Source organism: Sus scrofa, chromosome 3 (assembly GCF_054392235.1).
Source record: "Sus scrofa isolate SSC_HxYL_T2T_F1_AM1 chromosome 3, Sscrofa_HxYL_maternal_Yorkshire_Landrace_v2.0, whole genome shotgun sequence".
Lineage (NCBI taxonomy): Eukaryota > Metazoa > Chordata > Mammalia > Artiodactyla > Suidae > Sus > Sus scrofa.
In genome coordinates, this window is record NC_139385.1 from 53,249,097 (window position 1) to 53,272,851 (window position 23,755).

Below are 23,755 nucleotides of genomic sequence, written 5' to 3' on the forward strand. Positions count from 1 at the left end.
CAGAAGTTAGCAGTAGCTGGTTGCTTCTTGTGGAATTTCTGCTCCCCACAGCAACTTCTAGGCCCAGCCCAGGACTCCCAGGACAGGGCCAGCCATGTTGTCCCGGTTTGCCATGAGTTCCTGCTGCGAGGCCACAGTGGCGAGCTATGCTTTTCTTTCTCATTCTATCCTGGAAGGCTCCACACAGTCCACTCTCTGGTGTCTCCTGGTGGGCATGTACCTCTCCTTGGGTTGAACAGCTTCATATCTAAAGTGTGCATTTTATCAAAGGGCTGATTGCTTCTCAGTGACCCAGGAAGACTTGGAGAAACAAAAGTAAGCATCCCCAAGGGTCCTGAGTAGCCGAAGTTATGCTATTTCAGCACCAAATTTCCACGTCATAAACAGTTTTGTCTTCTTGCCTGGGAGCCCAGATTTGATTTATTTTGTTCATTCTTTGGGAAGTAAAAAGACATCGTGTTCTCAGGCCCCCTAACAGAATACCTCTGGGCAGCTTCAACAAAAGAAAATCATTTCTCACAATTCTGGAGGCTGAAAGTCCAGGATCCAGGTGCTGGCAGGTAGGTTTCATTCTAAGACCTTTTCTCTTGGTGCAAAGGCACTGTCATCTTAGTGTGGGTCCACGTGACCTCTGTGTGCATGTGGAGAGAGCAAATGAGCTCTATTTTCTCTTCCTCTTCTTCTTCTTCTTCTTTTTTTTTTTTTTTTTTTGGTCTTTTTGTCTTTTTAGGGCTGCGCTGGCAGCATATGGAGGTTCCCAGGCTAGGGGTCTAATCGGAGCTGTAGCTGCCAGCCTATACCACGCCACAGTAGTGAGGGGTCCTCTGCAACCTACACCACAGCTAACAGCAACACTGGATCCTTAACCCACTGAGCAAGGCCAGGGATCAAACCTGAAACCTCATAGTTCCTGGTTAGATTCATTAACCACTGAGCCACAACAGGAACTCCCCTCTTCCTCTTCTTATAAGAACACTGATCATATTATATCAAGGCCCTGCTCTTATGACCTCATTTAATCTTTTTTCTTTTTACCTTTTTTTTTTCTGCTTTTTAGGGTCACACCCAAGGCATATGGAGGTTCCCAGGCTAGGGGTCTGCTCAGAGTCTTAGCTGCTGGCCTACACTACAACCACAGCAATGCCAGATCCAAGCCACGTCTGTGACCTACACCACAGCTCACAGCAACACCAGATCCTTAACTTACTAGGTGAGGCCAAGGATCGAAACTGCATCCTCATGTGTGCTGGTCACATTCGTTTCTGCTGAGCCACAATGGGAACTCCCGACTTTATTTAATCTTAATTATTTCCATAAAGATCCTATCTCCACATACAGTCACATTGGAGGTTAGAGCTTCAGCATGAGCTTTAGGTGGGCACAACATTCAGTCCCTAACACATAGCTTACTAAATCATTTTAGCACACAACCTGTTTGCAAGATGGAAACTATCTATGCTTGTCTCTGCACCCACATATTTTAAAGCTAAAATTAAGTGAATACCAAATGTAGATAAATATGGAGAGAAAGGAGGGAGAGGAGATCAAGACATATTTGTGGCAGAAAACTGAAAGGAATCGCCCACTGCTCCTTTTGCTGGGCCCCATGTGAGTTCATGTGGAGATGGGAGACCCCTCCCCAGCCTAAAGCATTAGCATCATGGACTGGAGGGACAGTGTCCAAGAGGGAGCATGCCAGGCCAGCTTGTCAGTGCACCAATGTGGAGGACCTTAGAGCTCTTGGTTTAGAACTCAGAACTGTAGAGTTCCCCTTCTGGTTCAGCGGTAACAAACCTGACTACTATCCACGAGGTTGCAGATTTGATCCCTGGCCTTGGTCAGGGGGTTAAGGATCTGGCATTGCCGTGAGCTGTGGTGTAGGTCACATACGTGGCTCCCATCCAGTGCTGCTGTGGCTGTGGTGTAGGCTGGCAGCTACAGCTCCAATATGACCCCAAGCCTGGGAACTTCCATATGCTGTGGGTGTAGTCCTAAGTGGACTCCCCCAAAAAACCAAAAAACTCAGAACTACAGAAAGGACGTAAAGATGAACAAAGGACAGATGAGATAAATAAAAATTAAACTAAAGAGAATAACCCACACTATATCAATAGCCACATTTTCTAATGGTATGATAAATGGTCTGATCACTCTGATTAAAAGAAATTGTCACATTGAACTTTTTTTTCTTTTTAAGACTGCACCTGGGGCATATGGAAGTTCCCCAGCTAGGGGTCAAATTGGAGCTGTAACTGCCTGCCTACATCACAGCCACAGCAATGCCACAACCAGGTGACATCTGATACCTATGCCACAGCTTGTGGCAATGCCAGATCCTTAACCCACTGAGCAAGGCCAGGGATTGAACCCATATCCTCATGGATACCAGTTGGGTTCTCAACCTGCTGAGCCATAAAGGGAACTCCTAGATTTTTTAAAGACCTAATTTTACGTTGCATAAATAAACTTACCTTACATATAAAGACAAATAGGCTTAGGTAAAAGGATGGATCAAGATATACCATCCTAACATCAATCAAGAGGAAGCTGGAGGAGGAGAGTTCCCATCGTGACTCAGTGGAAATGAATCTGACTAGTATCCTTGAGGATGCAGGTTTGATCCCTGGCCTCGATCAGTGGGTTAAGGATCTGGCGTTGCCATGGGCTGGGGCATGGGTCTGTCATTGCTGTGGCTATGGCATAAGCCAGTGGCTACAGCTTTGATTCAACCTCTGGCCTGGGAAATTACATATGCTGTGGGTGTAGCCCTAAAAAGACAAAAAAAAAAAAAAAGGTATCCGAGAGGAAGGAAAACTGGAGGGAGTTCCCTGGTGGTCTAATGGTCAGGATTCAGGGCTTTCACCCCTGTGGTCCACATTCAATCCCTGATCTAGGAACTGAGATCCCACATCAAGCTGCTGTCTGCCATGGCCAAAAAAGAAAAAAGAAGCCGGAGTGACTATATCAAACAATGCAGGTTTCAGAGCAAAGCTTATTATGATAGAAAAGATACCACTTCATAATGAAAACAGGTCAACTCACCAAGAAAACTTACAATCCTAAATGTTTCTACCCCCAATAACAACTTCGAAATACAAACGGAAAACAGATAAAACTGCAAATAGCTCCCGTTGTGGCTCAGCAGTTAACGAACCCAATTACATCCATAAGGATGCAAGTTCGATCCCTGGCCTTGCTCAGTGGGTTAAGGATCCAGCATTGCCGTGAGCTGTGGTGTAGGTCCCAGATGCGGCTTGGATCCTGTGTTGCTGTGGCTGTGGTGTAGGCCGGCAGCTACAGCTCTGACTAGACCCCTAGGCTGGGAACCTCCATATGCCGTGGGTGCAGCCCTAGAAAGACAAAAAAAAAAAGAGAGAGAAAAGAAATACATACACAGTTACAGTCAGATATTTCAATATCCCTCAATAAGTGACAGAGCAAGTAGACAGAAAGCCACTGTAATAGTCTGACTGCTTCTAAGCCTCACCTTCCCTCTTTGGACACATTTGGTCATGCTGATAAGAAGCCCTAGTGCTCCCTCTCCTGGTACCATGGGAAATTTATGCCATGAGTGGACGTGGAAACACTTATCCTGACCATACTCCCTAACCATCATAAAAACCCCAAGCCAGTCTCCCTTCCCTGCTCACTCAATCTGTTTTGGACCTTAAATCCTAATTAAATCCTAATTAGGTGAGTAACAAATGTTTATCCTCTCTTAATGTGTGTGTGTGCACGCGTGCGTGTGTGCGTGTGCGCGCACGTGCGTGCATCATTAGTCACAATATCCAAACTAAACTTTGGATAGAGCTCCCTCCTGTTTCTGTGGAGTGACCACAACAATCACTAAGAACACGTAAGACTTCAACACCACTTTCAACCAGCTTGGCCTGCCTGATGTTTCTAAAATTCCACCCACAACAGAGGGCACATGTGTACCTGGTCCATGTACTAGGATCGCCATAATAGTGACAATAAATTCTAAAGAATTCAAGTTATACAAACGGTGTTCTCTGACTATAATGGAATTAAATTGGAAAACAAAGACAGTTCTCTGGAAAACATCCAGTTATTTGGAAATGAGATAACACACTTCTAAATAACCTATGGATTAAAAAGGAAATCAAGCAGTTTCTGTCGTGGTGCAGTAGAAACGAATCCAACTAGGAACTATGAGGTTGTGGGTTCTATCCCTAGCCTTGCTCAGTGGGTTAAGGATCCAGCGTTTCCGTGAGCTGTGGTGTAGTTCACAGATGCAGCTCGGATCTGGTGTTTCTGTGGCTGTGGCATAGGCCAGCAGCTGTATTTCCAATTCGACCTCTAGCCTGGGAAACTCCATATGCCACAGGTGTGGCCCTAAAAAAAAAAAAAAAGAAAGAAAGAAAGAAAAAAGAAAGAAAAAAGGAAATCAAAGGAGAAATTACAAAAAAATTAAACTGAATGAAAATGAAAACACAACATATCAAATTTGTTGGAATATTGCTAAAATATTGCTTAGGCAGAAATTGACAGCACTAAGCCTACACTAGAAAAGAAGCAAGATCAGGCGTTCCCGTTGTGGCTCAGTGGTTAACGAGTCTGACTAGGAACCATGAGGTTGCGGGTTCGATCCCTGGCCTCGCTCAGTGGGTTAAGGATCCAGCGTTGCCCCGAGCTGTGGTGTAGGTCACAGACATAGCTCAGATCTGGCATTGTTGTGGCTGTGGCATAGGCCGATGGCTACAGCTCCGATTGGACCCCTAGCCTGGGAACCTCCTTATGTCGCAGGTGCAGCCCTAGGAAAAAAAAAGATGCAAGATCAAATTAATGACTTCATCTTCCTCCTCAAGAAACTAGCAAAAGAAGAAATTAAATCCAAAGTAAGCATAAGAAATTGAATAAAAATAAAACAGAAATAAGGAAAACAGTAGAGAATACCAATGTAACCAAAAGCTGATGCCTGAGATACCTGATGAAACTGAAAAATCACTAGACAGGGAAAAAAGAAGACACAAACTACCTATATCACAAATGAGATGAGACATCAAGGCTGGATCTATAGATGATAAAATGATTTAAAGGACTATTATGCATATATTTCTGTCAATAAATTTGATAACTTAGATGAAATGGAAAAATTATTTGAAGGACACAAATCACCAAAGCTTAAGAAGAAATAGATAACCAGAATAGCCCTATATCTATGAAAAAATTTATTTTGTAGTTGAAAACTTTCCCACAAAGCTCCAGGCGCAGATGATTTTACTGGTGAATTCCTCTAGATAGTTACAAGAGAAATAATACCAGTTTTATACAAACTTCTGGATATCTTCTGCTGCCCTCATTCTATGCCAAAGACATGATAAAGACATTTTTAAAACCCACAAAACCCCCAGACAAATATCCCTCATGAATAAAGATACAAAAATTCTAAACAAAGTATTAGCAAATTGAATGTAACAATATATGAAAAGGATAACACTTTTTTTCTTTTTAGGGCCACACCCGAGGCACATGGGGGTTCCAGGCTAGGGGTCTAATTGGAGCTATAGCTGCCGGCCTACACCACAGTCACAGCAACGCCAGATCCTTAACCCACTGAGCGAGGCCAGGGATCGAACTTGCGTCCTCACGGTTCCTAGTCGGCTTCGTTTCTTCTGCACCAAGATCGGAACTCCAGGATAACACTTTTTTGACTGAATAATATTTGTCCCAAGAATTCTTGAATGGTCCAACTCTCCACAATTAATCAATGCGAACTTAGTTTTAATAACACCAAAATTTATGAAATACGTAGGAACAAATCTGGCAAAAGATGTGAAGATCTATATAACCTATACTAAACTGAAAGAAATTAAAGAAGACTCTAATAAATGGAGAGACATGCTGAGTTCATGGATTGGAAGACTCAGCGTTGTTAAAAATGTCATTTCTCTCCCAAATTTATTACAGATTCAGCTCAATCCCAACCAAACTCCCAGTAGGCTTTTTTGGGGGGGAGGAGGGGGTTAGAAATTGGTAGGCTGCTTTTTTTTTCTTCTCTTTTTAGATCCACATATGGAAGTGGATATGGAAGTTCCCAGGTTAGGGGTCAAATAGGAGCTGCAGCTGCTGGCCTATGACACAGCCATAGCAACATCAGCTACAAGCTCGCTGGATCTTTTAACCCACTGAGCAAGGCCAGGGACCAAACCCACATCCTCATGGATGCTAGCCCTAACCTGCTGAGCCAAAACAGGAAGTCCAACAGGCTGATTCTAAAATTCCTGTGGGAACACAAAGGACCTAGAGCTAAGCAACTTTGAAAAAGGACATAATTGGAGGACTAATTCTACCTTATTTTAAAACACATTACGTGGAGTTCCTGCCATGGCACAGTGGAAACGAATCCGACTAGGAACCATGAGGTTGCAGGTTCGATCCCTGGCCTCACTCAGTGGGTTAACGATCCAGTGTTGCTGTGAGCTGTGGTGTAGGTCACAGACACAGCTCGGATCTGGCATTGCTGTGGCTATGGTGCAGGCCAGAAGCTACAGCTCAAATTAGACCCCTAACCTGGGAACCTCCATATGCCATGGGTGCAGCTCTAAAAACCAAAATAAATAAATTTTAAAAAAAATAAAACACATTACAAAGCTATAGCAATCAAGATTGTGTGCTAGTGGCTTCAAGATAGAGTAATAAATCAGTGGAAGAAAATAAGGAGTTCAGGAACAGACCTACACATATATGAACACCTGATTTTCAACAAAAGCACAGAGGTAATTCAGTGAAGAAAGGATAGTCTTTTCAACAAATTGTGCCAGAACAGTTGGATATCTATGTGTAAAAAAAATAAATAAATAAAACTTTCATCTACAGTCATGCTTTACCAAATTCAAATTAAAGAGTATAGTCCCAAATATAAAACCTAAAACTCTAAAACATTTGGGGAAAAAATTTTATGACATTGATCTATGCAAAAACTTATTAAATACAACACCAAAAGCAGAATATATTTTTTTTAAAAAACTGATGAATTGGAATTCATTAAAATTAAAAACTTCTTGGGAGTTCTCTTGCAGCTCAGAAGGTTAAGGATCTGGAATTGTCACTGCAGCAGCTTGGTCACTGCTGTGGTGCAGGTTCAATCTCTGGTCCAGGGAACTTCCACATGCCTTGGGTGCAGCCAAAAAAGAAAAAAAAAATTAAACTTCTCTTCAAAATTCTTTTCATTAAGAGAATGAGAAGATAAGCCACAAATTAATCCCTGATAAAGAACCTGTATCCAGGAGTTCCTGTCGTGGTGCAGTAGAAACGAATCCGACTAGGAACCATGAGGTTTCGGTTTCGATCCCCGGCCTCGCTCAGTGGGTTAAGGATCCGGCGTTGCCGTGAGCTGTGGTGTAGGTCACAGATGCAGCTCGGATCCTGTGTTGCTGTGGCTGTGGCGTAGGCCGGCAGCTACAGCTCTGATTAGACCCGTAGCCTGGGAACCTCCATATGCCACCAGGTGCAGCCCTAAAAAGAAAAAAACAAAAACAAACCAAAAAAACCCTGTATCCAAACATAAAGAATTCTAAAAACACAATGATAAGAACATACACCAATTTTTTTAAGTGAGCAAAGGGTTTAAAAAGATATTTCACCAGGAGTTTTGGCTATGGCACAGTGGGTTGAGGATCTGGCATTCTTGAAGCTGTGACTCACATTCCATCCCTGGCTTAGAAACTTCCATGTCTCGGGTGCAGCCAAAAGCAAATTTAAAAAGAGGTATTTCACAAAGATCTGGATGGCAAACAAGCACATGAAAAGACTCTCAATGTCATTAGTCATTACAAGAATGTAGATTAAAACCCCAATGAGAGGCAACTACACACTCACTGAAATGGCTGACAATGAAAACACTGACCACACCACGTGCTGGTGAGAATATGGAGGAACTGGTGTTGATGGAGATGCGAAATGGTGTGAGTGCTTTGGGAAACAATTTGGCAGCTTTTTAAAGAATTAAATGTATACTTACCCTATGACCCAGCCATTCCACTCCTGTTCACCTAAGAGAAGTGGAAGCAGTCTGCACAGAAATGTACCAACAAATGTTCACATGAGCTTTCTCCAGGCTAGCCAAGAACTGGGACACCAGACCCTCCCTCTGAAGGCTGGTACGTGGACTTATTGTGCTCCATCTTTACTTTCGATGTACAGCAGCAGGAAGGAATCGATCACCAAGATGCCCAGCAACATAGATAAATCTCAAGAGATGATGAGTGAAGAATCTCAACAAAAACAACAGAAGAGTATTGAGGTGCGATTCCACTCCTGCACAGTTATGGAAAGTGAAAACTGATATATTGTGATGGAAAGACTGCCAGTGGTTGCCTAGGGAGGGTCTGGGAGACTGCAGAGGGACAGAGCAAAATCCCTGCAGGTGAATGAGTCTGTTGTCACAGTGATGATATCACCTGTGTATATACATGTCAAAATTTACCACACTGTACATTTTTTTGACCATACCTGCAGCCTCTGGAAGTTCCTGGGCCAGAGATCAAGCCCCCGCCACAGCAGCAGTCCATGTTGTTGCGGTGACTACGCTGGATCCTCAATACACTGTGCCACTAGAGAACTCCACACTGTATGTTTTTAATATGTATGGCTGTAGTCATTTACACCTCAGTAAGCTGCTACCCTTCAGTGCCCACCTATGCCTTCCAACAGAGCCCGGATCCTCACTCTGGCTCGAGTTCCAGCTGGCCTCTGCCTCTGTTGTCCTGAGGATTGGTTACTCTGATCATTAGTTACTCTGCCATTGTTTTGTTTCTTTGGTGGTTTTCTGTGTCTTCACAGAAGAATGCATGTTCTACTATAATGGGCCTGCACTGTTCACCTCTCAGGCCCTTGGGAGTTCACAGCAGCTCTTAGGTGGTGAATGAACGGATTGGTAGATGGTCCATGTGAAGCTGGAGAAGGGACAGGCCCTACAGGAGAAGCCGGCCTGGAGCTGGCCTCAGGACTATGGCTGGGGAGGCTGCTGGGGCCTCAAGGCACACAGCTTGCTGAGCTCCAGTCCTGGGCAGGGGTTGCTCCTGCCCTGTTCAGAGATCAGAGGCCAGGAAGGGGACCGTGGCCAAGCTGCGAAAGGCAGAGTGGTGGGGCTTGACAAAGACTGCCATAGTCATATGCTCAGAGAAGGCTTTCCCAGGCCTGTGTTCAGATTCCCTCGCTCCATCTCCATTGGATGGAGAAGACTAAGACATGGCCCAGAAGACACCCACAACACCCAACTGGCAACTGATGGGATAGATCTGAACCCTGACACCCTGCTGCAGGTCCTTCCCCATTTCTTGGTCTATGTCAGAGTCAAATTTTTGAAGCTTCTATCTCACATACATCTTCCAGAAATTTGGAGCATTTTGCCCACTATCTGGGCCATTGGCCCAGGTCACAGCAGGTCAGAGTGAGACTGCATTGCTCTAGTTTCAGTGTTCTTGGATCTCCCCAAGCTCTAGCAGGGAGAGCCTACTCCCAGCAGGTCAGTGCTGGTGGCAGGAGAAGTGACCAGGGCCATGCAGGGTACCTGGTCTGAATGGGGCAAGTATGAAATAAGTGCTGGCCTGGAGCCTCGGTTCCCCACATTATCTTCCTACTCATCCCTTCAGCTTGGCGAAGGGAATTACCAAATCCTGAGCTGCCACAGTCACCCACTGGGGAACAGGGAGGCAGCCACCCTGTCATCCCCAGGTGCTTCCTTTCAAGTCCATGAGCTGGCAGGGCTGCATCTCTAACCAGCACTCCACCAGAATGCCTTGTGTGGCCAGGACTTCTTTTCTAAAAGGAGATGACAACCTCAGGACGTCCACATTGACTTTTTATGTTGAACCACACTTGAATCATTCTGAGAATAAATTCCATGTGGTTATGATGTATAATTCTTTTAATATGCTGCTGAACTCAGCTTGCTAGTAGTTTATCAAGGATTTCTGCATTTATATCCATAAGGAAAATTGGTCCGTAATTTTCTTTTTCTTGTAGTGTCTATCTGGTTTTGGTATGAGGGTAATTTTGGCTGCTTAGAGTGAGTTTTAAAGTTTTTCCTTCTTGGAGTTCCTGTTGTGGCACAACAGAAATGAATCTGACTAGGGAACCATGAGGTTATGGGTTCGATCCCTGGCCTCACTCAGTGGGTTAAGCATCCAGTGTTGCTGTGAGCTGTGGTGTAGGTTGCAGATGTGGCTTGGATCATGCATTGCTGTGGCTGTGGTGTAGGCTGGCAGCTGTAGCTCCAATTGGACCCCTAGCCTGGGAACCTCCATATGCCATGGGTGTGGTGCTAAAAAGCAAATAGTAATAATAATAATAAAGTTTTTCCTTTTTTAAAATTTTTTGAAGACTTGAAAGACTGGCAGGAGTTCCTGTTGTGGCTCAGTGGAAACAAATCTCACTAGTATCCATGAGGATGCAGGTTCGATCCCTGGTCTTGTTCAGTGGGTTGAGGATCTGGCATTGCCGTGAGCTGTGCTTTAGATTGCAGATGTGGCTTGGATCTGACATTGCTGTGGCTGTGGTGTAGGGTGGCAGCAACAGCTCCAATTGGACCCCTAGCCTGGGAACCTCCACATGTTGCAGGTGTGGCTCTAAAAAAAATAAATAAATAAATAAAAGAAAAGAAAAAGACTGGTGTTGAAGTTCCCACCATGGCTTAGTGGAAATGAATCTGACTAGACTCCACGAGGACGCAGGTTTGATCCTTGGCCTTGCTCAGTGGCTTAGCGTTGCCATAAGCTGTGGTGTAGGTTGGAGATGTGGCTTGGATCTTGTGTTGCTGTGGCTGTGGGGTAGGCCAATTCAGATCTTAGCCTGGGAACCTCCATATGCTGCAAGTGCAGGCCTAACAAGAAAAAGAAAGAAAGAAGGAAGGGAGGAAAGAAAGAAAAAGGAAGGAAGAAAGAAAGAAAGACTGGTGTTAAATTTTTCTGTAAATGTTTGGTAGATACGTGTATGTACCACATCTTCTTTATCCAATCCTCTGTTGATATTACTCAGCCAGAAAAAAAAGAATACTGCCATTTTCAGCAACATGGACGAACACAGAAATTATCATACTAAGAGAAGTTAAGTCAGACAGAGAAAGACAACCATTATATGAGATCACTAATATGTGGAATCTAACAAAAAATGATACAATAGAACTTACAAAGCAGAAATAGACTCAAAGATTTTGAAACCAAATTCATGGTTACCTAAGGGGAAATGTGGGGTAGGAGGGATAAATTAGGGGGTTGGAATTGATATATACATACTACTCTATATAAAATAGATAGGGGGAGTTACTGTCATGGCTCAATGGTAACAACCCCGACTAGTGTCCTTGAGGATGCAGGTTCAATTCCTGGCCTTGCTCAGTGGGTTAAGGATCCTGCGTTGCCAAGAGTTGTGGTGTAGGTCACAGACATGGCTTGGATCCCATGTTGCTATGGCTCTGGTGTAGGCTGGCAGCTCTAGCTCCGATTAGAACCCTAGCCTGAGAACCTCCATATGCCACAGGTGCAGCCCTAGAAAAGACAAAACAAAACAAACAAACAAACAAACAAAAAAACCCCACAAAAATAGATAGGTTATAAGGACCAACTGGAGATCTCATCATGGCTCAGTGGGTTAAGAACCCAAGTAGTATCCATGTAGAATGCTCGTTTGATCCCTACCCTCGGTCAGAGAGTTAAGCATCCAGCATTGCTGTGAGCTGTGGTGTAGGTCACAGACATGGCTCATCCCGAGTTGCTGTGGGTGTTATGTAGGCCGGCAGCTGAAGCTCTACTTTGACCCCTAGCCTGGGAACTTCTATATGCTGCACCTGCAGCCCTAAAAGGAAGAAGAAGAAGAAGAAGAAAGAAGAAGAAGAAGAAAGAAGAAGAAGAAAGAAGAAAGAAGAAGAAGAAGAAGAAGAAGAGGAAGAAGAGGAAGAAGAGGAAGAAGAGGAAGAGGAAGAAGAGGAAGAAGAGGAAGAAGAGGAAGAGGAAGAGGAGGAAGAGGAGGAAGAGGAGGAAGAGGAGGAAGAGGAGGAAGAGGAGGAAGAGGAGGAAGAGGAGGAAGAAGAAGAAGGAGAAGGAGAAGGAGAAGGAGAAGGAGAAGGAGAAGGAGAAGGAGGAGAAGAAGAAGAAGAAGAAGAAGAAGAAGAAGAAGAAGAAGAAGAAGAAGAAGAAGAAGGAGAAGAAGAAGAAACAAAAACAAGGAGCAACTGTAGAGCACAGGGTAATCTATTCAATACTGTGTAACAGCCTATATGGGAGAAGAATCTTAAAAGGAACAGATACATGTATATGTAGAACAAATTCTCTTTGTTGTACACCTGAAACCAACACAACTTTCTAAGTCAACTATACCCCAATAAAATGTATTTTAAAAAATATTTGGTATAACTCACATTGAAACTATCTGGTACTGGGCTTTCTGATTGGGAATTTTTTGATTATGGAGTTAATCTCTTTGCTTGATGTAGATATGTTGAGATTTTCTATTTCTCCAAGACTCAGTTTTGGTACACTTTGTGTTTCTATAAACTTGTTCATTTTATTTAGGTTATCCAATATTTTGGCATAAAAATATTCATAGTATTCTCTTGTAACTCTTTTTTTCTCTCTCTTTTTAGGGCTGCACCTGTGGCATATGGAATTTCCCAGGCTAGGGGTCCAATCGGAGGTACAGCTGCTGGCCTACACCAGTCACAGCAACGCCAGATCCAAGTCACATCTGGCCTATGCCACAGCTTGCTGCAACTCAAGATCCTTAACCCATTGAGCAAGGCCAGGGATTAAATCCACCTGCTTCACTCAGCTTCTTAACCCACTGAGCCACAATGGGAACTCCTAAAATGTTATATTCATTAGTTTATTTTTTAGATTCCACATATGTGATATCATATAGTATTTGTCTTTTTCTGCCTGACTCCATCATACCCACCAAGTCCATCCATGTAGTTACAAATGGTAAAATTTCTTTCTTTAATGGCTGACTAGTATTCAATTGTGTATATATACACCCCATCTTCTTTATCCATTCATCTATTGGTGCACACTTAGGTTGCTTCCATATCTTGGTTACTGTAAATAATGCTGCTATGAACATTGGGTGCCTATATCTTTTTAAATGTAAATATAATTTTATTGATTAGGTTGACTTTTATGTATTTGTGAGTTAATAATTTCATTTTCTTCAGGTACATACCAAAGAGTGGAATTGCTAGATCATATAGTTCCATCTTTTGTTCTTTGAGGAATTTCCATATTGCTTTCCATAATGGCTGCACCAATTTACATTCCCACTAACACTGTACAAGCCTATTTAAAGCCTGACAAAACTGGAAGACTAGGCCCCACTTTCAGCTTTTGATGGTGTGCTGGAGATCAGGCTTCTGTTCCTTCTGGGGTATTTGGCTGGAGTGGAGCAGTTATTGCCTGAAAGTTTTCTGTTTTTCTAGTCCATTGGATAGAGAGAGAGCTGATTTCCACTGAGGCTTTTTAAATTTTGGTGTGTCTCTTGGTGTTTTTCTGCTGCCAGTGTTTGATTGCTCTAAGTAACACATATTAAGTGGAATCATACAGTATATGTCTTTTTGTGACTGGCTTATTTCACTCAGCATAATGTCTTAAAGGTTCATGTATGTTGCAACATATTACAGAATTTTTTTCATTTTTAAGGCTTTTTAACAATATTCCATTGTATGTAATACCACATTTTGCTTATCCATTCACCATCAATGGACACCTTGGTTGACTCCGCATTTAGCTATTGTGAACAATGCTATTATGTATATGGCTATACAAATACGATTCTAAGACTCTGCTTTCAATTCTTTGAGTATACACATAGTAGTAGAATTCCTGGGTCATATGGTAATTCTGTCTGTAATTTTTTGAGGGAACGCCATACTGTTTGCTACTGACTGTACCACTTTACATTCCCACCAACAGTACACAGGGGGGTTCCAATATTTCCACGTATGCACCAATACTGCTATTTTGATAACAGCCACCCTAGCAAGTGTGAAATGGAATCTCATTGTAGTAAATTTTTAAAATAGAAAGTGAGAGTCTTTCAGTTTTTTCTTCTTTTTCAGGATTATTTTAGCTATTCAGTGTCCCTTTAGATTCCATATGAATTTATTTATTTATTTATTTAGATTTTTTAAATTCTTTTTTTTTTTTTTTTTTGTCTTGTTTAGGGCTGCACCTGCAGCATATGGAGGTTCCCAAACTAGGGGTCGAATCGGAGCTGTTTCTGCTGGCCTCCTCCAGAGCCACAGCAACACCAGATCCAAGCTGTGTCTGTGACCTACACCACAGCTCACCAGATCATCAACCCACTGAGCAAGGCCAGGGATCGAACCCGCAACCTCATGGTTCCTAGTTGGATTAGTTTTCTGCTGTGCCATGACAGGGACTCCATAGATTCCATATGAATTTAAAGATGAGCCTTTCTAGGCCTACAAAGAAATGTCATTGGAATTTTTACAGGGATTATATTGAATCTGTATATCACTTTGGGTAATACTGACATTTTAACAATATTAAGTCAAGTCTTCTGATTCATAAACATGGGATATCTTTTTCTTTCTTTCTTTCCGTCTTTTTTTTTTTTTTTAACGGCCACACCTTTGGCATATGGAAGTTCCCAGACTAGGAGCTGAATCGGAGCTGCAGCTTCCAGCCTATGCCACAGTCACAGCAATGCCAGATCCAAGCTGCAACTGCAGCCTACACTGCAGTTTGCAGCAATGCCAGATCCTTAACCCACTGAGTGAGGCCAGGGATTGAACTAGATTTCCTGCTTAGCCCCAGCCTGCTGTTTTCCTAATATAAGCTAATGACTGCATAGGTGTCTATCACCTTACTTGAAACACTGTTTAACTTTTACTGCTGATGGATAGAAGCCTCCACAGAGTAGAATATTAAGTAAAGGTAAAATACTTTATTTGGTAAATAAGACAGACAATATTTTCCTACTTTGGGGTGTAGATGACCAAATTGTTGAAATGTTAAAGCTGAAATTAAGTATTTCTGTCATTGGTTTTCCACACACTGGCAATTTTTGTACACCATGGCTGGCTCTCTATTAATCATTACCTTTTTTCCTGAAATTCCTTTTTGTAATTTTTTTTGGCTCAAACCAAGACATTATGGAAGTTCCCAGTTTAGGGGCTGAATCTGAGTTGCAGCTGTGACCTATACCACAGCTGCAGCAATGCCAGATTCTTTTTTTTTTTTTTTTGGTCTTTTTTTGCTATTTCTTGGGCCGCTCTCATGGTATATGGAGGTTCCCAGGCTAGGGGTCGGCGGAGCTGTAGCTGCCAGCCTACGCCAGAGCCGCAGCAACGCAGGATCCGAGCCGCGTCTGCGACCTACACCACAGCTCATGGCAACGCCGGATCGTTAACCCACTGAGCGAGGCTAGGGATCGAACCCGCATGGTTCCTAGTCGGATTCGTTAACCACTGCGCCACGACGGGAACTCCTTTTTTATTTATTTATTTATTTTTTAATGCCAGATTCTTAACCCACTGTGCCACAGCAGGAACCCTACTTTTGTAATTTGTCTTTGCTTTAAGGGCCATACCTGCAGCATGCGGAAGTTCCCAGGCAAGGGGTCAAATCGGAGCTGAAGTTGCTGGCCTTATGCCACAGCCACAGCAACACCAGATCTGAGCCACATCTCTGACCTACACCACAGCTCATGGCAATGCCTGATCCTTAACCCACTGAGTGAGGCCAGGAACCTTCATCCTCATGGATACTAATTGGGTTCTTAACCTGCTGAGCCACAACAGGAATTTCTGATTTTTGTAATTTTTATAAAATATGGGGCTATGTCCTTTTAACATTTTTGTTTATTTTTCAGACTTTTTTTTTCTTGGTTGTATGACAGTCTCTTGGTAAAATTAAAAGTTTTCTCATATGCTCTATGTAAATTGTTCAAAGATGAAGATGGTTGGAAATGAAAGTTCTCAACCATTAATTACCATATATTGTAAACCCAAGAATAAACTGTAATTTTTCTATTAAAAATTTTAAATACAGGTCTTTGCTTTTACCTTAATAGTTAAAAAATATAACTTCACTCAACCCCTAAATTTGAACTGAGGATGCAGATCATATAAAGTATTTGTCACCCATTAACAATGTTACTCAAAAAATAAGATAGGAGTTCCTATTATGGTTCAGCGGAAACGAATCCGACTAGGAACCATGAGGTTGCAGGTTCAGTCCCTGGCCTTACTCAGTGGGTTAAGGATCTGGCGTTGCTATGGGTCTGGTGTAGGCCGGCAGCTACAGCTCCGATTGGACCCCTAGCCTGGGAACCTCCATATGCCTCAGGTGAAGCCCTAAAAAGACAAAAGACAAAAACAATTTTTATTTTTTATTTTTTTTTGGTATTTTTGCCTTTTCTCGGGCAGCTCCTGTGGCATGTGGAGGTTCCCAGGCTAGGGGTCTAATCGGAGCTGTAGCCGCTGGCCTACGCCAGAGCCACAGCAATGTGGGATCTGAGCCGCGTCTGTAACCTACACCACAGCTCACGGCAACGCCAGATCCTTGACTCACTGAGCGAGGCCAGGGATCGAACTCCGAGACCTCATGGCTCCTAGTCGGATTTGTTAATCACTGTGCCACAACAGGAATTAAAAAAAAAATAAATAAATAAATTTTAAAAAATGTGAATTACATGGTTAAATTGGGAAAGTAAGCATATATGAATTTGATACTTAGAAAAATGAATTTTAAGGTTTCTAAAAGTAAGATAACTCATCCATGTTCTCAAGGATAAAGTCTATACAATTATAGTATGTGGAAGTAATAGTTACAAAAGCCAACACTTATTGAGCATTTGCAGGGTGGTAGGCCTACAAATTATCTCATTTAATCCTTATAACACTCTGTAAGGTAAATATTAATATCCTCATTGTACATATAATAGAAACCAAGGTTTAAAAATGTTATGCAATTTGTTTAAGGGCATAGAGGTAAAACCAGACTGATATGGTAGTCTGATTCCAGAACTTTATTCCTCTGCACTGTCTTAAGGTGAAAATAAATTTATTAGCAGAACCCCAGATACCGGCACTGGGGCATTTAAAATGCTACAAGCAAGGACATTTAAAAGAAATAAAAACAACACCAATGTTGCCATGAGCTGGGCTGTATGTTGCAGATGGGGCTTGGATCCCGCATTGCTGTGGCTGTGGCGTATGCTGGAGGTTGTAGCTCCAATTCAGCCCCTAGCCTGGGAACTTCCATATGCTGTGGGTGCACCCTTAAAAAGCAAAAATAAATAAATTAATTAATTAAATAGAATAAATAAAATTACTACTAATCTTGTGAACTTGCAGTGAATTATAGAAGGAAATTTGGATTTTTGGGGTGTTAGTATTTAATGTGGCTTTAAATGGATAACTGTATTTCTGAATAACATATAATCTTGGCTTTGCCACTAATTTTGGGGATGAGTAAGTGCCTTAATTTGTCAAAGTCTGCTTTTTTTTTTAAGGGCCGCACCCGAGGAATATGGAGGTTCCCAGGCTAGGGGTCGAATTGGAGCTGTAGCCACCAGCCTACACCACAGCCACAGCAATGCCAGATCCGAGCTGTGTCTGCGACCTACACCACAGCTCATGGCGAAGGCCAGATCCTTAACCCACTGAGCAAGGTCAGGGATCAAACCTGTGTCCTCATGAAGACTAGTCAGACTTATTTCCGCTGAGCCATGACAGGAACTCCCGCCAGTCTTTCTTAAAGTCTTCAAAAAATTGAAAAAAAGGAAAAACTTTATTATCATTATTATTATTTGCTTTTTAGGGCCGCATTGTGGCATAGGACGTTCCCAGGCTAGGGGTCCAATCAGAGCTACAGCTGCTGGCCTATGCCACAGCCACAGCAACACCAGATCCGAGCCATGTCTGCAACCTACACCACAGCTCAGGGCAACGCTGGATCCTTAACCCACTGAGCAAGGCCAGGGATCGAACACACAACCTCATGGTTCCTAGCCGGATTTCTTTCTACTGAGCCACGACAGGAAATTTAAGGTCTGCTTTTTGTTTGTTTGTTCTGTTTGTCTTTTAGGGCCCCACCCAAGGCACATGGAAGTTCCTAGGCTCTGGGTCCAATTGGAGCTGTAGCTGCTGCCCTACGCCAGAGGCACAGCAACTTGGGATCTGAGCTTTGTCTGTGACCTACACCACAGCTCATGGCAATGCCAGATCCTTAACACACTGAGCAAGGCCAGGGATCGAACCCATGTCTTCATGGAGACTAGTCAGGTTCGCTAACCACTGAGCCACGATGGGAACTTCCAAGGTCTGCTTTTTAAAAAATTAAATATACTTTTTAAAAAATTAAACACCACGAGCATTTTACTTATGTATATATCACACTGGCCCATATTTGAGGCAAAGTTAGAAGAAATGAAAAAATTCAACTTGTCTTTTCAGGGATAGAGAGTATGGAGGCTTCTTGGAACCTATATGGGTGCAGGCTTCAGTCGGCTCTGCACCTGCTGTATGCGGCTGCTCCTTTACAGAGGTTTTTCTAGAAAAAAGAACACATACGATTGGAGGTAAGTAAAAACACTACTTCCAAACTCCTAAGAGTTCTGAGTTTATAAATACTTCATTTTATGAGACATTAATCTTTTTTTTTAAACATCTTATTGAAGCATATTATAGTATTAAACTCATTTAAAAAACCAGTACTGTAGTTCCCATTGTGGCTCAGCGGAAATGAATCTGACTAGTATCCCTGAGGACGCAGGTTTGATCCCTGGCCTTTCTCAGCAGGTTAAGGATCCAGTGTTGCCATGGGCTGTGATGTAGGTCACAGACGCGGCTCGGATCTGGGGTGGCTGTGGCTGTGGTCAGTAACTACAGCTCCAATTTGACTCCTAGCCTGGGAAGCTCCACATACTGCAGGAGGAGCCCTAAAAAGACAAAAAAAAAAAAAAATAAATAAATAAAAATAAAAAAAAAAAAGAAAGCAATTACTGCAGAACTCTGGGACAGAAGTCATGAAAGTATCTCCTTCCAGAAGATGCTCCTAGAGCAAGGCTTTAAACTTAGGAGTGACCACACAACCTCAGGACAGCAAGAATTAGGGAAAATAGGCATTTCACAGTTGGAACTAAATAGCAAGGAGGCATTTCGCAGGCTGTAACAGACCTATTGCTTTTAAAGTCTCCTCAGTGATTATCTGACACTAAGGCCACTGGTCTACTACATTATAGAGTGTCTGCTATTTCAGGGTCTGGTCCATGAAACCTGTCACTGGTGGGAAAATGATAAAGGGGAGCCTCAGGTAGTGAAACCACTTTGAGGGGGTCAGAGTCAGAACTACCTGTTAAGGAACTCTATCTACTCCCTAAAAGGGAGCTCCAGTGAGGGTCTCCGCTTACAACGCAGCCCTATTTCTCCCAGAAAAGCAGTAATCCCAGCGAGTCGTGGGGTCAATCTGCCACCTTTCTAACTTTCTCAGAATTAGGACTCCACTCCTTATGAACAACTGCAAGTCTGGAGAGTTATTTTCTAAGTTAATTAAAGATACCAATGCGATTAAAGCTGAGAGAGCAGGAGATCATTTCTAAAACTTGGTGACTACACCCAGCACACAGTCTAGTTCCTTTCTCCATTTGGGACAAATGGCTTCTGCTCACCATCCTCCCTCCCAGATGCACCCCGACGTCTACTGCCTGCCTACTCTTCAGTCTGCAGCCACCTCCGCCAGGGCACCGGTCCCACCTTTGGGTGACTGCCCCTGGGACCAGGACGAGACTCTTGGGGTGGCCACACCCCAGGGATGAGACCTCCTCTGGTGACCGTCTCTCAAGGGACTGGATGTGGCTTCCTTGAGGGGATGATACCCCAAGGTCAGGCTGAGGTCTCCTCGGGGTGACCAGCTCCTGGGGATGGACGCGGATTCCTCAGGTGACTGACTCCTGGAGACGGGAAGGGGCCTTCTCTGGGTGACCAGTCCACGGGGGCGCGAGAGGGCCTCCTTGGAATGACCGGCGCAGGGGATGACAATGGGGCTTTCTTATGGCCATCGGCGACGGGCCGGGCCTCCTCCTCGAGGCGACCAGCTTTCAGGATGAGAACTCTTCAGGGTGATCGGATCCCGAGGACACAACGTGGCCTCCTCGGGGTGAGCGGTTCGCAGCGGGGCCGGGAAAGGGATTGTCCGACTGGCTTCCGCGGACAAGACCGTCTGGGGTGACCGTACCCCAGGGATGCGAGGAGGCTTCCCCGGTGACAGCTCTAGGGGTCATAAAGCGGAGGAGGTGAGGCCGCCGCCCCGAGGCCTCCCGGAAGCTCGCGCAGACCCCGCGCACCGCCTGGGCCGGGCGCCCCTCCCGCGGGCCGGGGATCGTGTGGGTAGGGGTCTCAGGCTCCGGCTGCCCGCCCCGCCCCGCGGCACCGCCTCTTCCGCCGGCCCGCGGACGTCAGCCGTCGCCGCCCCGCCCCGCCCCGCCCCGCCGCTGCCGCCGCCGCCGCCCGCGCGAGGCCGCCTCCGCCTGGCCTGGGCCTGGAGCGGCGCACGGCGCAGGTCCCTCCCCGCCATGGCCCTGGGAGGCGGCAGCACATGGCGGCCGCAGCGGCCATGAGCGCGCCCGCGGCCCGGCCCGGCCCCCCCTAGAGCCCGCCCCCGGCCCCGGCCCCGGCTCGCGCCACGGCCCCGCCGCCCCCGGCCCCGCCGCCCCGCCGCCCCGCGCCCGCCGCCGCCGCCGCCATGGGCGTGCAGGGCTTCCAGGACTACATCGAGAAGCACTGCCCGAGCGCCGTGGTGCCGGTGGAGCTGCAGAAGCTGGCCCGGGGCAGCCTGGTGGGCGGCGGGCGGCAGCGGCCCCCGCACACGCCGCTGCGCCTGCTGGTGGACGCCGACAACTGCCTGCACCGCCTCTACGGCGGCTTCTACACCGACTGGGTGAGCGGCGGCCAGTGGAACCACATGCTCGGCTACCTGGCCGCGCTAGCCAAGGCCTGCTTCGGCGGCAACATCGAGCTCTTCGTCTTCTTCAACGGCGCGCTCGAGAAGGCGCGGCTGCACGAATGGGTCAAGCGGCAGGGCAACGAGCGCCAGACGGCGCAGCAGATCGTCAGCCATGTCCAGAACAAGGGCACCCCGCCGCCCAAGGTCTGGTTCCTGCCACCCGTCTGCATGGCGCACTGCATCCGCCTGGCGCTCATCCGCTTCCACGTCAAGGTGCGGCCCGCTGAGAGGGCGGGCGGGCTGGCCGGGGTCGGTAGGGGCCGACGGGCCGGCCAGGGGCAGGGTTGGAAGCCCGGGCCGGCCGGGGTCGCTTCAATTCAGGGTCAGGGTGGGCCGGGATCTGGAGTCCGCGGTCAGAGTTGGACTGGAGTCTGGAGTGGGCGGGTGGTCTGGGGTCCGGGCCTGGGTCTGAGTCTGGAGCCCGGGGCCGAGTCCGAGTCTGGAATCTGCGTTTGGGCCGGGGTTGGGATCTGGGGTCTCTGCGGGCCAGGAGCTGAAGTTGGAGCCGGGCTGGGGCCGGGGCCCCGGTGGGGGTCTGGGCCCCGGGGACCGCAGGTTCCTCTCCCCTCCTGGTCTGTCTGACGGACCTGCTGCAAAATGGACGCGCGGCCTGGAGTCCGGCCGGCGGCTGCGAGTGCCCGGGATCTGGGGGCCTGGGTTGCCCCAGGCGGTAGCTGCAAGCTCGGAGGGCACAGTGCCGCCCTTGCTGAGATCCCGCGTATTCCTCCACTCTTTAAAGCTCCTAACGTCAACTTTCATGAGACATTCGTTTTCGAATTTCGCAAGACTTGAACAGCAACAGGTTTTTTTGTGGGAGCAGGTGGGCTGGCTGGCAACAGGAAGGGGTCTCCATCCATTGAGGGTGGATTGAAGTTCTGCCTACTGCGGTCACTCCGGCTCAGCTGGGGGCAGTGACCTGGGCAAGGCCTGAGGAATTGGTCTCTTCTTGAGAACTCAGGCCTGGGTCCAGGTTCCCTGTAAGATGGTAGTTTTTCGAGAAATTGGTTTTTGTGTGCATTAGATTTCAAAGAGCCATAAAGTTTGACATGGAATTCTGTTAGTTCTGTACTGAGAGTCTGCGTGAAAAAGTCTTTGGTTCTGTGTATGTGATGTGAAACGAGTAGCTTAAAAGTCAGGGCGAAGAGAATGTGAATCAGAGTTTCCAGGATTTATTTCTCTGCACAGTGAAGAGTCTGCCACTTTGGGCTGTGCACTCAGGTAATCAGAGCTTCGACTGTCCAGCACTCTGCTGTCCATTTGGCAGAAGGCTCCTCCCTGAACTCAGGCCAAGGAGTGCTTCAGGACCCAGCAGTGATGGCAGAGATTACATGCAAATCAATGACCCTTGACTTGAGTTTCGATTGCTTCCTTTTCCACAGTGGTTCTTTTAAAAATTTTGGGGGGGGCTGTTTTGGTTTTCTGACTGCTGCCACTCTGCCTTCCAATGTGTTTGTCCTTCCTTTATTTCTGCTTGAAACTGTGCCTGATCCCAAAGTTTGTGAAATTCGAACTTCCTGACTGCTCTGCCTGTGCTGAGATGGTGGGGGTTAAGCCTAAAGTGATAGCGGAAGTCCCACCCGCCTCCTGTTGCAATTGGTGACAGGGCTGCTAAGTCTGCCGGTTGAGGCTGCTGCGAGAGCGTGGATTGGCCTGTGAGTGTGGCAGAGACCTAGCCTGCGTCCCTGGGGAAGTTCGGGTGAGAGCCGGGGACTGCCGCTGCTCTGCCCTGGAGCCTGTGCTCCCTGGAAAGTAAAACAGTACTGATTCCCAGGTGTGGTCCACCTTCAGATGATACCTTAAGAGGGTTAACAGTTGTCCAGAGATGGAAATTACTATTGAAAAGACTACGAGCTGTCTAGTAACGTGGCTTTCAGAAGAACACCTGAAATATTACTTAGGATTAGATTCAGTGTGTATACATGGTCGCTGTATCTGTTGAAAGGATGGCTGAATTCTTTTTTTTTTTTTTTTTTTAATCTTTCCTAGGGCTGCTCCCTCGGCATATGGAGGTTCCCAGGCTAGGGATCTAACCTGAGCTGTAGCCGCCGGCCGATGCCAGAGCCACAGCAACGCGGGATCCAAGCCACGTCTGCAACCTACACCACAGCTCACAGCAACGCCGGATCCCCAACCCACTGAACAATGCCAGGGATCAAACCCGCAACCTCATCGTTCCTAGTTGGATTTGTCAACCACTGAGCCACGACGGGAACTCCCTGAATTCTTTTTTCATTGTAAAATTAGATTGTAAAATTTCTTGATATTTGTGCCTCTGCTCACTGCTCACTTTTACCTACTAAGTGCTCAGAATTTTGACCAGATCTTCCACTTAGGTTTCTGAATTCAAGGTAATTTTGTCTACAATTATTTTGCTTCAGATAGGCTTTTAACTTCTGATGTAGAATTACAATGTAGTACAGTTGTACACTTTAATATAGCAAGGACTCAATTCCCTGGTGGACACTTACCTGGCAGCTCACCTTTTTGGAAAATGCCAAAGAAATTTAAATGAAAGGTCAGGAAGTTTTGGTATTGTGACCCCAAAAGAAAAAAAAAGGCTTTCTCTTTTCTCATTGAAAAATCAGATTTTCTCCCTGTAGACTTCTCTTTCCTTTGGAGATGTAATTCTGATAAACTTAGTTATCTATTTCTAAACGCAGCTTGAGAGAAGGGTGCAGAGGAAAGTCTGCCAGAGGTAGGCGCACCATTAATAGCAAGAAGTGACACTTCACAAGGGAGAAGATAGAAAAAGCTATAAAAAGCACACATAA

At 45.6% G+C, this 23,755-nt stretch overlaps 1 protein-coding gene and 1 long non-coding RNA gene across 3 annotated transcripts in view; one reads left to right on the forward strand and one right to left on the reverse strand.

Moving 5' to 3' along the window:
- Positions 1-15,463: 15,463 nt before the first annotated feature.
- LOC102158199 (uncharacterized) lies at positions 15,464-20,412 on the reverse strand. The gene is made up of 3 exons (XR_302257.3): positions 19,736-20,412; positions 18,017-18,533; positions 15,464-16,187 (listed from the first exon to the last, which is right to left on the reverse strand). It is a non-coding gene; the product is annotated as an uncharacterized LOC102158199 (long non-coding RNA).
- A 51-nt stretch (positions 20,413-20,463) lies between these two features.
- The window catches only part of FAM120A (family with sequence similarity 120 member A), a 113,139-nt gene continuing 109,847 nt past the window's right edge, over positions 20,464-23,755 (forward strand). Inside the window, exon 1 of one of the 2 annotated variants that reach the window (XM_021088178.2) lies at positions 20,464-21,197. In XM_021088178.2, coding sequence (XP_020943837.1) covers positions 20,724-21,197 — 474 coding nt within the window. In that variant the 5' untranslated portion in view covers positions 20,464-20,723. The remainder of the gene's footprint in view (positions 21,198-23,755) is intronic. The other variant, XM_021088177.2, reaches the window with a different exon arrangement.